The 11,809-nt window shown below is 40.5% G+C and overlaps 1 protein-coding gene and 1 pseudogene across 2 annotated transcripts; one reads left to right on the top strand and one right to left on the bottom strand.

Annotated features, from left to right (window-relative positions):
• Positions 1-1,529: 1,529 nt before the first annotated feature.
• fkbp10b (FKBP prolyl isomerase 10b) lies at positions 1,530-8,168 on the top strand. The gene is made up of 10 exons (XM_079292728.1): positions 1,530-1,906; positions 2,220-2,365; positions 3,481-3,670; positions 3,875-4,020; positions 4,899-5,088; positions 5,206-5,351; positions 5,579-5,768; positions 5,850-5,992; positions 6,114-6,277; positions 7,052-8,168. Exons 1-10 carry the CDS (start codon positions 1,710-1,712, stop codon positions 7,244-7,246), a joined length of 1,707 nt encoding a protein of 568 aa, XP_079148854.1. The 5' UTR covers positions 1,530-1,709; the 3' UTR covers positions 7,247-8,168.
• LOC306794647 (7-methylguanosine phosphate-specific 5'-nucleotidase-like) lies at positions 7,331-11,281 on the bottom strand (annotated as a pseudogene). Its single transcript has 8 exons — positions 11,201-11,281; positions 11,016-11,114; positions 10,846-10,915; positions 10,175-10,271; positions 10,005-10,086; positions 9,341-9,475; positions 9,032-9,232; positions 7,331-7,339 (listed from the first exon to the last, which is right to left on the bottom strand). The product of its transcript is annotated as a 7-methylguanosine phosphate-specific 5'-nucleotidase-like (transcript).
• Between the last annotated feature and the right edge of the window lie 528 nt (positions 11,282-11,809).

Here is an 11,809-nt window from a genome sequence, read left to right as displayed (position 1 = left end):
GTGCCTCTCACAGTATTAACGACGAAAGTATTTTCATGAAAGTACAAACTATATTCATGCTTAGTTTGCCAGAAGAAGTATTAAAAACAGCAATCCAGGAGCTCAACACAATGTTTCACTTATCTATATGGAAATAAACAGTATTTTAGTCGAGCTGATACAATGTTTTGTCAAATCCTAAGGTTTTACTGACTCTTTTATTTCTTAAAAAACCAAGATTAGATGGATACAAATGAGAATAATTCTAACATACGACAGAAGAGGACATGGAAGTGCAATGAGACCTGCTCTTTCTTGTCACGTGTCTGATATTACTGACTGATTAATCACTGACATTTTTCAGATTTAATGGAACACTACTAAGGTCTCAATTAGGTCCTCAGTTATTACATTGCCTTGAGTTTTCAAAGTTGAACATCTTTCAGGGGTGATGTTATAAATAAGGCTGAGCTATGTTGATGTAAAGTGTCTTGGAACATAGTGTGTCTCACCCTGGAGTAAGCAAAGTACAGGTATCTGTTGGGAGTCCTTCTGCTGAAGTCTTCCAGGATCTGACTGCTGGGAGGAGTGAGCTGCAACGCGGGGAAATGCACTCTGCACTTCTGGTTGGTTACGTCTGTGTGGTGGTCTGCTGAAGTGCTTTGTGATTGGGCCTTTCAGAATTACTGTCTCGGGTTTCTCAGGGTAGATCTACAGCTGACACTGGTTCTTTATTTGGCACAGGAATAATATACGTGCGTAAAAGTGACCGCTTGAGCATTGCTGTCTTATTTGTTCTGGTGTTGTTGAATACTCACTCATGCAAATGTGATGAGTAAAGGAGCATTAGATGAGATTTATAAACTTAAGTCCAATAGTTGTGAATGATAATCTTCTAGGGGTTTATGATATGACAATTACGTGTTCTGTAGCGTAATATAGCGGATTATAGAAAGGTAAAAATAGTTTTCAGCAGTTGTTTTGCCCTCAATAGTTTGGGATCATTGCATCTATTTTGTCTTCTCCCATAGGTCTATTGAGATGTCTTAAACTAGGAAACAAATCAAAGATGTGGCTGGAGTTCGGACGTTTTGTGCATCGTTTTGTGCATCTTGACATTTTCACGGCATTAATGGAAAAGATAAAACTTTGGGGGCTCTCGGGATACTTTACGGCTCAGATACGCTGCTGGTCCAGGGAGGCGGACCTCTCTGCTGTCTGCGGCTGTGCCGAAGAACCCAACAGAATGGGCATCTTTCCTTTCAAAATAAAAGCGAAAAAACCCAGAAAACACGGATCTAGTCGTACTAATCTACTTAAAAATAGTCATACATTAAAAAGATTGCATACCATTCTAGGAAATGTGTTTATACGATTTGAATTGGAAATACAAACAATGTTTTGAGTCGTTCTGTTCAACCCCTTCTGTTGTGATCTTATTTTTAAAGGAAGCGGTGCTCTTTTATTATTGGGGTTAACTTGACTGAGGCGCTTCCCATTTCCAACTCCGACATTCCTTCCCTCTGGTAAAAACTCCTCACTGCAACCTGGAGATTGTCCACGTTTACAACATTCAGACGCCGCTACTCTGCTCAACATCTCCAACCTCGGCCCTCTGCGTAAAGAGTGCATACGGCTCTAGGCCTCACATTGATCTATTTTGTTGCTATTCTTTTTTTTTTTTTTTTTGGTTTGAATCCCTCTGACTTATTTGACCTTATTCTGCAAAGATGTTTGCCTGCTGCATTTTCTTTTTCCTACTTACTACGTGGTCTCCCGTGGAGTGCAATCCCAGTCCTGCGGTAGGAGATGTAGTCGTGGACAGACACTTCATCCCTACAATCTGTGCAAGAGAAGCGAAGGAGGGAGATTATGTTCGCTATCACTACAACGCCACATTTGTCGACGGGAAAACATTTGATTCGAGGTAAGTTGGTTCATTTTATCTGAAATTCTGAATTGATTCACATTAGTTTAGTTTCTTTGCTTTCAAAGTTGGTTATAATGCTGCAGAGGCCATGCAATCGGAATCAAAGTTTGGTTAGGCTTTACTTATTCTTTTTTCAGAAATGTAAAAAATGCTCAGATTTACACGTCAAGATAAATCTGCAATAGTATTAACACATTATCTACACAAATTAAGTGATTTTCCTTCCACAGTTCAGGCCTACATCCACTTAAAGTTGACCCACTTCTGACATTTTCTCTGTTTTTTGACAACCTTTTGGTTTTCTTCACAGCCATCAGAAAGGAGACGCGAAGGTGGGCCTACTCGGGGAGGGCCGGCTCATCGCTGGAGTTGACAAAGGTCTGCAGGGCATGTGTGTGAATGAGCGCAGAACACTCACCGTGCCCCCCCACCTGGCCTATGGAAGCACCGGTGCAGGTAAATGCAAATGTCTGTTGGAGCTCGTTGGTGTGCAAGCAGTAGTTCATATTTGAGATTCCAGTTTGGCCCCAGACCTTCAGGGGCCCTGAAGGCTCCAGGTTGTCTATGTGGCAGTTACTTAGTAGCTATGTTTATTCACAGATTTGTATGGTCATATTTGTATGTCATTTTATTACCTTTTTATATTTCAGTTGATATTATGATGCATATTCATGAACACATTTGTGTCTCGTCAAATTACAGCAGTTGATATATCCGTCAAACCTGAGTCATGGCAGTTTTCCAGCAAATAAATGTTGGTTTCTGGGGCTCAGCGGGGGACCACAGCTCATTTCAGCCTCCGGGCCCCCTGCCGCTGTGTGTTTTCTTAACATCTGCAAGGGTTGAGGTCCATATGAAAAGAAAAATAACCGCTAAATAAATACCAACAAGAAAACAAGTCAACAGCCATGCCAGCTGCTCTGTGAGCCCGTTGCCTATAGGCACAGTGCTGCTTTGAGCGAGATGCTAGTAATGGCATGCTAACAATGCTATCATGTTGATGCTACATAGGTGTAATACTTTCCAAATTCACCATCTTAGTTTCTCATGTTGGCGTGCTAATATTTTTAGAGGGAAAGTAATTGGATCAACAAAGGCAATAGGCTTGATCCTCTGGCGACCATGCATGTCTGTATCCAAATATGTACCAATCCATTCATTAGGTGTTGAGATATTTCACAAACAAGGGAAGAAATTACATGCTGGTGGCGCCAGAGAAAAAGTCAGGGGATCACCAAAGTCAACAGCCCATTAGACCAACATTCCCATCCTTGGAGCCTGACTAAAAACAGTACTGGCATATCATAATTATTACCATGCAGATGGGGATTAATTGGTTACTTAATCAAATACCAATAGGTATGAATACATTCAGTAATGCAACCACAATTTTTGAGGGATCTTTATTACAACCCGTCCCAACATCCTGTTTCAACTGCGGTGCTCATTTAAGGAAATAAAATGATTTCAGGTGTCATTCCAAAGAGGCTTTTGATGGCGTTTTCTTTTCTTAAACACTGATGTCCTTGCTGTCTATCCTTCATTGAACTCTCATCGAACCATGTGTACAGGTGATGTGATTCCTCCAGATGCCACCCTGGTGTTTGACATCCATCTGTTGGATCTGTGGAACAAAGCCGACCTGGTTGTCACCAAAACCATCAGCACTCCCAAAGACTGCAAGCGCTCCGTGATGCGCACCGACTTTGTGCGCTACAATTTCAACGGCACTCTGCTCGACGGCACCGTCTTTGATTCCAGGTATTCTAGCATGGACGACTGTTGTGATTAACAGTTGAAGCCCTAACAACAGTAAAAACCACAGTCAGCAAAGATGTCCTTGTTTGAAGCTAAATCATTCTTATCGCCATGCTCTGAAACAAAGCCCTGTCCGGATGACAGCTCTCTTGTGTGTTCGTACTGTTTCATCCAGGTATATTGTGTGTTTAAATTTGCCCTACGTAGCTACACCAGGAAGCAGACCCATGACTCCTTAGTGGGTGAGGGTTGGCTGGTTAAGGGCATGGATGAAGGGCTGATGGGCATGTGTGTGGGAGAGATCAGAAACATCATCATCCCCCCCTTCAAAGCCTACGGAGAAAAAGGATCAGGTAAGCAAACACGATGGTTTACTAAAAGGGCTGAAAACGAGGTGTGAGTGGATTTTGTGTTCCTGCTTTGCAAACAAACTCGGCTTCTCCAAACACGAGGGAATTAGAGATCAGAAGAATTAAATAATATTACAAGGAAACAACAGGCAAATCCCTGATATCACATCTTACAAATACATGCATATACATAGAACATACTTTCTTGCCAATGCACTTGTGCAGTTTTTATTTTGTATCACTAGTAGTGCTATGGAGCACTATTTTTGGGGGCGGGTCCCCGTTCCTTTACATATACAAGGATGGATACATAAGTAAACATTGTTGTAAACAATGCAACAATTTAATATAATTTAAATCTCTTAACTACATGACAGTAGCATTATTCCATATTTATTTCATTAACTTACTTGTCCTGCATCTTGATTTGTGTAAATGTACAAATCTTCTACCATTCTTCAACTAAAATTTGAATATTTTGCTCAGATTCTCCATTTTTTTTTGTTGCAAGTATAGAGTCTAGCATCCTCTGCTTTTCACAACAGCGCAGGAATAACTGCATGATGACCTGCCGTGGTTATACGACTCCACAGCACTTTTTAATATACCACTCATATCTTTGTGGAGGTCAGCACTCACCCTTTTTAAAATATCAAATAGTTCATTCACTGTAAGTATCCTTTCCAGGCCATATTTCACCTTTAGTTAAATTAGGAATTAGGATGTTATATTCTGTTAAATAAATAGATCAGATAAAGATGATCCAAGATTCAGCAAGTAATTGACAGTGTAATGTTAACAATAAAACTCTGCTCTCTATAAAACCACTTGTTTTTGATGTTAAAGATGAAGTTCGAACGTCTCCCCCCTCTGCTCACCAGGTACAGATATTCCCTCCCAGGCGACCCTGGTGTTTGATGTCCAGTTGGTGGACATTCATAACGCAAAGGATAACCTCACTGTTGAGGACCAGGTGGTGCCTGAGTCGTGCACACGCAAATCTGTGTCTGGGGATTTTGTCCGGTACCACTATAATGGCACCTTCCTGAACGGAGACACCTTTGACACCAGGTGGGCTCAGGAGTAAAGATGTGTATTTATGGCCTCAGGGTATATATTTCCTTCAAGTCTAATTCTCATAAAAGCCACAGCTTTTTTTTATTTAACCATGTGTGCTACTGCCAACAGCTACCAGAGGAACAACACATACAACACCTACATCGGGATGGGGTATGTGATTTCAGGCATGGACCAGGCCCTCATGGGAGTCTGCATTGGAGAGAAGCGGAGGGTCATCATCCCTCCACACCTGGCGTATGGAGAGGAAGGAGCAGGTAAGGGATACTGAAGCTCTTCCTGCTGCTTCTAGAAAGTTGTGTGAATTGATTTGAATAGATTTAATTGCTGGTATATTGTGATGGACATTTTACAGCCTAAAAGATTCATTGAAGAAATCATTTTTAAAATGAACAATGACATTAATCAAGAGTTGAATTAAGTCTGATCATAAGACATAATTGTATATATGCTGATCAGAATAATTACGTGTGGTCTTATCTAGGTGGCATCATCCCCCCCAATGCTGCGCTGGTGTTTGACATTCACATCATCGACTTCCACAACCCCAACGACACGGTGAACATCGAGATCACCCACAAACCCGAGGCGTGTAAGGAGATTACCACGGAGAACGACCTTGTGCGCTACCACTACAACTGCACCCTGGTGGACGGCACGAAGCTCTTTTCCTCGTGAGTCACCCGGACGTCCCATGTTTTTACCACTGATATTATACAACCACTTTTAATTCGTCCATTCAACGTTGTTCCCAGACACGACTACGAGTCCCTTCAGGATGCAGTGCTGGGCTCAGACAAGGTGATCGACGGGCTGGACCAAGGCTTGCGCGGCATGTGTGTGGGAGAGAAGAGGGTGATAACTGTGCCGCCTCACCTTGGCCACGGAGAAAAAGGGGGTGAGACTTGTCATACGTTATCAAGTGTTGTTTTAATGGACTTTTTTTATTTTGAACCCTGACAGACTTTATCATATATCACAAAGTTAAACGGTGTTATTTGTTGCTTTCTCTCCGTCAGCCACTGGTGTGCCAGGCAGTGCTGTGTTGGTCTTTGACATTGAACTGGTGAGCTTTGAGAAGGGAGTGCCACCTGGTTACCTGTTTGTGTGGATCGAGGAGAGCCCTGCAGACCTGTTCAGTGCCCTGGATATCAACAAGAACAAAGCGGTTCCCCAGGAGGAGGTATGTTACTGCTGACAGTACAGTACCACCACCTACATTATTTCCCTTGGCAGAAGTAATCAGATCTCCTCCTTAAGTTAAAGTAGCCATGTCACAATACTCAATTACAAGAAGGAGTCCTGAATTCATAACTTTATCGCAGTAAAATACACAGTATTAGTAGAAAAATGTACTTAATGTATCAAAAGTGACTTGTAATGCAGAATATATATTCATAATATTATTGGATTATTAACTTTAAAATCAAGTATTGATGGTTGGTCAATTTAATTAAAAAAATTATTATTTAACAAGATGAACATATTTTGTTGTTGATATAATCTGCAAAAATAATTACGCTGCACTACACCCAGAAATGAAGTGGAGTAAAAAGTAGCCCACAATATTTCTACTGAAAAGTATTAAGTAGCAGACAATTTAAATACCAAGTACAGTGCAACAACTTTCCACCACTGATTACAGAAAAATGATAAAACTCCAACCTGAACTGGTGGATCCTATGATTCATAAGAAATGAAAGTCCTAGTGTTGGCGCCATCTGGTGGTTATATCACTGTTCTACATGGTAAAACCATAAAAAGGTAATTGTATGGCACAAAAATCATAACCCAAAAAGGCATACAATGTTGTAGTATTGTTTGTCTTAAAAAACACCATAAAAGAAAATCATAATTTAGCATGGCATTAAACTGTCACAAAAAAGTATAGTATGTCATAAAAAATATGACCCACTGTTAATGATTAGTGATGTTTTTTTCTCTTGACACATTTTAGTTTGGGGAGTTCATCAAGCTGCAGGTGGCGGAAGGCAAAGGTCGCATAAAGCCAGGGATGATCATGGAGCAGGTCATTACCGACATGTTCGACAACCAGGACCGAAATAAAGACGGCGTGATCACCGCCGATGAACTCAAACTGAAGGTAGACGAGGATAAGGACCGGGAAGATGCGAGGCACGAGGAGTTGTGATGAAAACAAAATTAGTTTTATTCTCTCTCAGGGATGAACCCCAACGCCTTAAAAACAAGCGAGAGACTTTCCACCATCATGGTTTCATACTATCTGTACACATTGAACAGTCGTTTTTAAATTACAAGAAAATAGTGCAAAGGGTCTTTTTTTTGTGGAGTTCTGTGTTGTATGATTGATTGTATTTCAGAAAACCACCTTTATTTGTCCGTGAAAGTCACAATTAAAATGTTTGTAAGAAAAAGAAAATAGTTTCTCTTTTTAAAGAAATCATCTGTCATTGGAAAAACAAGATGCAGCGTTGCAACTGTTCTCAATGGCACACTTAAAGGAGAACTGCACCAATTTTACACATCAAAGTCAGTTTGAGGCAGAAATGTATTCATATCACGACTTCTGTGAACAGCTTTTTAAAACACCAGGAAAACAAGTGCATCATTCGCATCTCTCTGTAATCAAATTAGCAACAAAGTAAAAGTAGGTAATTAACTTAACAGACATATTTGATTATATGAACATAGTACAACTGCATGTATACTAAGACTAAAAATGCATTGGTTGGGAACGATTGGATACTGGTGACTTAATATGAATATAAGTGTTATTTATATTGATACATTGTCAGAAATATTTAAAATCCACAACATGACTCATCAATGTAATGATGACCTTACTGCCATACATGTAAGGAACTATGAGTAGCATGCAGAGACGATGTAAACATGTTGAATAAAGGGATCATCATTTTTAGAATGCCATTTCAGGAATTTCTGTTGGAGACGCGGGTCTTTAACAATACTAAAGGAATTCGAGTGGTCATAGATTTCCTGCAACTTGCTGTTAAAAATGTGAACTATGTCTTTAGCTGAGAAGAGCACACTTCCATCTTTTCTTCAACAATAATAAAGAGTGACAAGGAAAATGACCCGTCCTAATTTCTAGCAGCCACAATGTTTCAGTTCAAAGACAAAACGCTCATCCCAGACTTTATGTACTGCAGTACTCTGTGTAGGCAGAGATGACATGGTACAGTACACAGAAAACACACCAGAACAGTGAATATAAAACACTTGGCAGATACAAATGGTGTTTTATGTCTTTTCTCATACGCAAGCAAAACGTCACAGTATATATAGTACCGGTATGTCAAAAAAGTCATGTTATAGCATGTCGAAAATAGAAAAGTCTATTTTAAACCAATAAAAAAGCTAAAGATAGTCAGAGGATAGCGGATGGGAGTGTCTCCTTTGCTTTCCACAGATTGTTTACCCTAAATCAACCAAAGACTGCTCAGATTCTACATGTAAATGCAGATTCTGTTCATGGAGATTAAGTATAACTCTTAAATTCACAATAAAAGGGATAGTTCACATTTTATGTTCCCTTCTGGAGAATACTGTAGCATTATGTTTGATGCTGGCATTAACAAGTTACATGGTTAGAATGACTCAGAATAAAAATAATAAAGAACTATTACAATAGCTTAAAGACTGATAGCACTGTCGAGTTAGCTGTATCCTGCAAGTAAACTGATGATTTGTGTGCAAAGTACCGGTATGTGTAAACTTGAACAGGATGTATTATACAGTACACACCTGAACAAAGTCAATATAAAGTAGAACATAAATAAAGGTTTCAAAAACCAAAAACATTCAAATGTATTCGGTTCGTCATGCGTACCGAACGGTTCAATACGAATATGCGTATCGTTACACCCCTACTAAGAACCCAAACCCTGAAACTACACGTGTTGATACAAGGAATAACGGCAGACATTCGTCTCACCTTGTCGTTGAGGAAGCCGATGGTGAGGATGTTCTGGTGCTCGGTCACGCCGTCGGCCATGGCCAGGTCTCCTAAAGAGTCTCCCAGCAGCAGCACGTTGGGTCGACCCTGCAGTTCTCTGAGGTCAGCGGCGTGAGACACAGCACCGTCTCTCTTGTTGAAGGTGTGGATCAGTTGGCCTTTGAAGGCTCGCAGGACCCCCTTATGAAAAACAATATCATTGTATTGCTGTGTGAAAGGAAAACTGTTGCGTTTACCTTCTCAACTATGATGTGAAATCCAAGTAGAACAAGGTGTGGGCCAACTCACAGTTTGGTCAAAGTCCATGTAGTTGGAGATGATGTGGACGTTGGGGTCGAATCACTTCCTCCAACACCAGCCGAGAAGATCAACAGAGGGACCTGCTGCTCCGTCAGACGGTCAAAAAACTATTTGTAGCCGTCCCTAAAGAACCAAAGACTGAAAAAACATTCTAATGACAGCATGTGGGAAGTTTTAATTATACTGAGCAAGTGTTTTAGATTCTTCCACAAAATATTGCCAAATAGTAAAACAAGAAGTAATATAGGTGTACGCTATGATCAACATGTTTTTGATTTCACTGATGCACAGAGCTGTCTTTGTTCGGTACAATGGAATCTATTTGAAATGTTCTATGTCGAGTCAGATAATGGTCGGAAAAGTATTCATACAAATCCTTTTGCTCCGACTGATATCTGGTGTCTGAAAGCGCTGTTTCCAGCTCATCCAAGATGCTTTTTAGATCATTTATTCATCTTAAGAAATGTGTACAACCCATAAAGGAACACTTAATCGTTCAGTTTATGAGAACATATCAACAAAAAGGTTTTCTTTGTTGTTACGCCACTGTGTTGCATATACCTGATGTTTATTTAATTATTTTTAAAAAATGTAAGTTGGTGCAACCCGCTCCAGGCTCTTGGTTAATATGAGATCTGAGCACATTGCTGACCTGAGCATGGCGCTGGATTCCTTGACGGCCTGGGCCAACATGTCCTTCCTGATCCTCTGCTGGCTCGTGGACTTGAGTCCACCTGCAGAGAGCAGCACAACACAAATGTAACATCTCAATCAGGCTTGGGAATTGGAGCTTAAAAATGTTATGTCTAAGTTTAACTGTACCACACAACTGTGCCATCGATCTCTGTGGGACAGTAGGTGTTCAACAGCTCCCTCATCTGGCAGTGGACCCACAAACAACACTGAACATACTGTCCATCTACAGACAGCAAGCGATGTATCGGCATGTACTCTCTGAGACAACAAGAACTGCAGACCAGCGAACATTCGTTTATCTTACAGTTCACTGTGGAGAGAAAATAGTCTCAAAATGGCATTTAGAACACATGTAAAACGTTTCACAACCTGAATAAATATTACTATTTTATGTACGGATTTGAAACTTTAACTCCACAGATCTCATAATGTTCACTTTTGAAAAGCTTCCTGTGTGTACACATTTCTCATGTCTCGTTTCCCTCCATAGTTCTTTGGATCGGATCAAATTTGGATTTGTAAATATCACTGTGCACGTTACTGCACAAGAACAAACGGCAGTGAATTCACCTTTTTAGTGCAATCGTCATCAGTTATCAAGGATGTCTGGAAAAAGACAGGAAAACATTTTCGTAACAGTTTCAGAAAAGTAGAAAACAAAAAAGTAATACAAACTGAATCAACGATTACAATCATTTGGATCTAATCATGCAAATATTCAGACTCCACATCATAAGAACACGATTTGGCCAAGATGCAGATAATGTTTCCAAAGAGTCAGTTGTGTGTGTGCTTACTGTGCGTGGTGGGAACTCTCTTTCTGTTGTGGGCAAACCTGGTCAGTGTCATATCGAAGTCTGAGATCACCTGAGGAAATATGACCCTTTGAAACCAGAATAATCGTACTCTATCACTCAGAAAGTACACAGACGTGATACAATCACACATGAAGGAAGAGTGTGAGATGCTGCACAGTTCCCTCACCTGCTCGCTGCATGGCGTGGATCGCCTCCTCCACTCTGCTGCGCTCCCTCATCAGCACTGAGCACTCGGCCAGCTCTGGGATCTGAACAGAGAACAGTTGAGTCTCACAATGCATAGAGTTTCTGAAATTAAACTTCCATTGTCTTTTATTCAGGAGAGCTTCCTCACCTCTGCCTTGGTCAGCTGGTGCCAGATTGCCAGGACAGTCCGCACTGGTGTGTAGATCCAGGGAATATGGTATATCTGCATATATATATATATATATAATATTATATATATATATGACACTGCCAAATCATACTTCTATCAAACTCTCCAATGACCAAACTGTGACAAAAATCTGAACATGAAACCAAAACTCAAATGTGATATTTGTACGCTACCAACAGACTAAAATCTGCTGTCTGTCTGCTGTGTTCCTGTGAGTGTGCACTTTAACTGAGAATTCTTAAAAATTCAAAACCTCCACATACATCTGATCTAATTATATCCATTCATCAATTCATACTGGAAAATGATGCTCACAAAGCCTAATTAGATAATATCTATAGAGAGCTTGGGTGGGGATTCCACAGGTATAAGCTATTTCAACCGATTCACTGAGCTCAGCAACTGGTCCACACAACAGTTTTGAATCAGATGATTGGAGTGGAAAAGCAACACTGTACAATATTTAAGTTAGTCAAGGTCCTCCAGTGCAGGGAATGCAGTTAGTTCAACTGTAATAATAAGGGGCAGCTGGGATTGTATGGCACAGTTGGGAACATGGAGAGAACC

The sequence above is a fragment of the Melanostigma gelatinosum genome (assembly GCF_949748355.1).
Source record: "Melanostigma gelatinosum genome assembly, chromosome: 21".
NCBI classification, from domain to species: domain Eukaryota; kingdom Metazoa; phylum Chordata; class Actinopteri; order Perciformes; family Zoarcidae; genus Melanostigma; species Melanostigma gelatinosum.
This window is presented reverse-complemented; position numbering and strand designations above follow the sequence as displayed.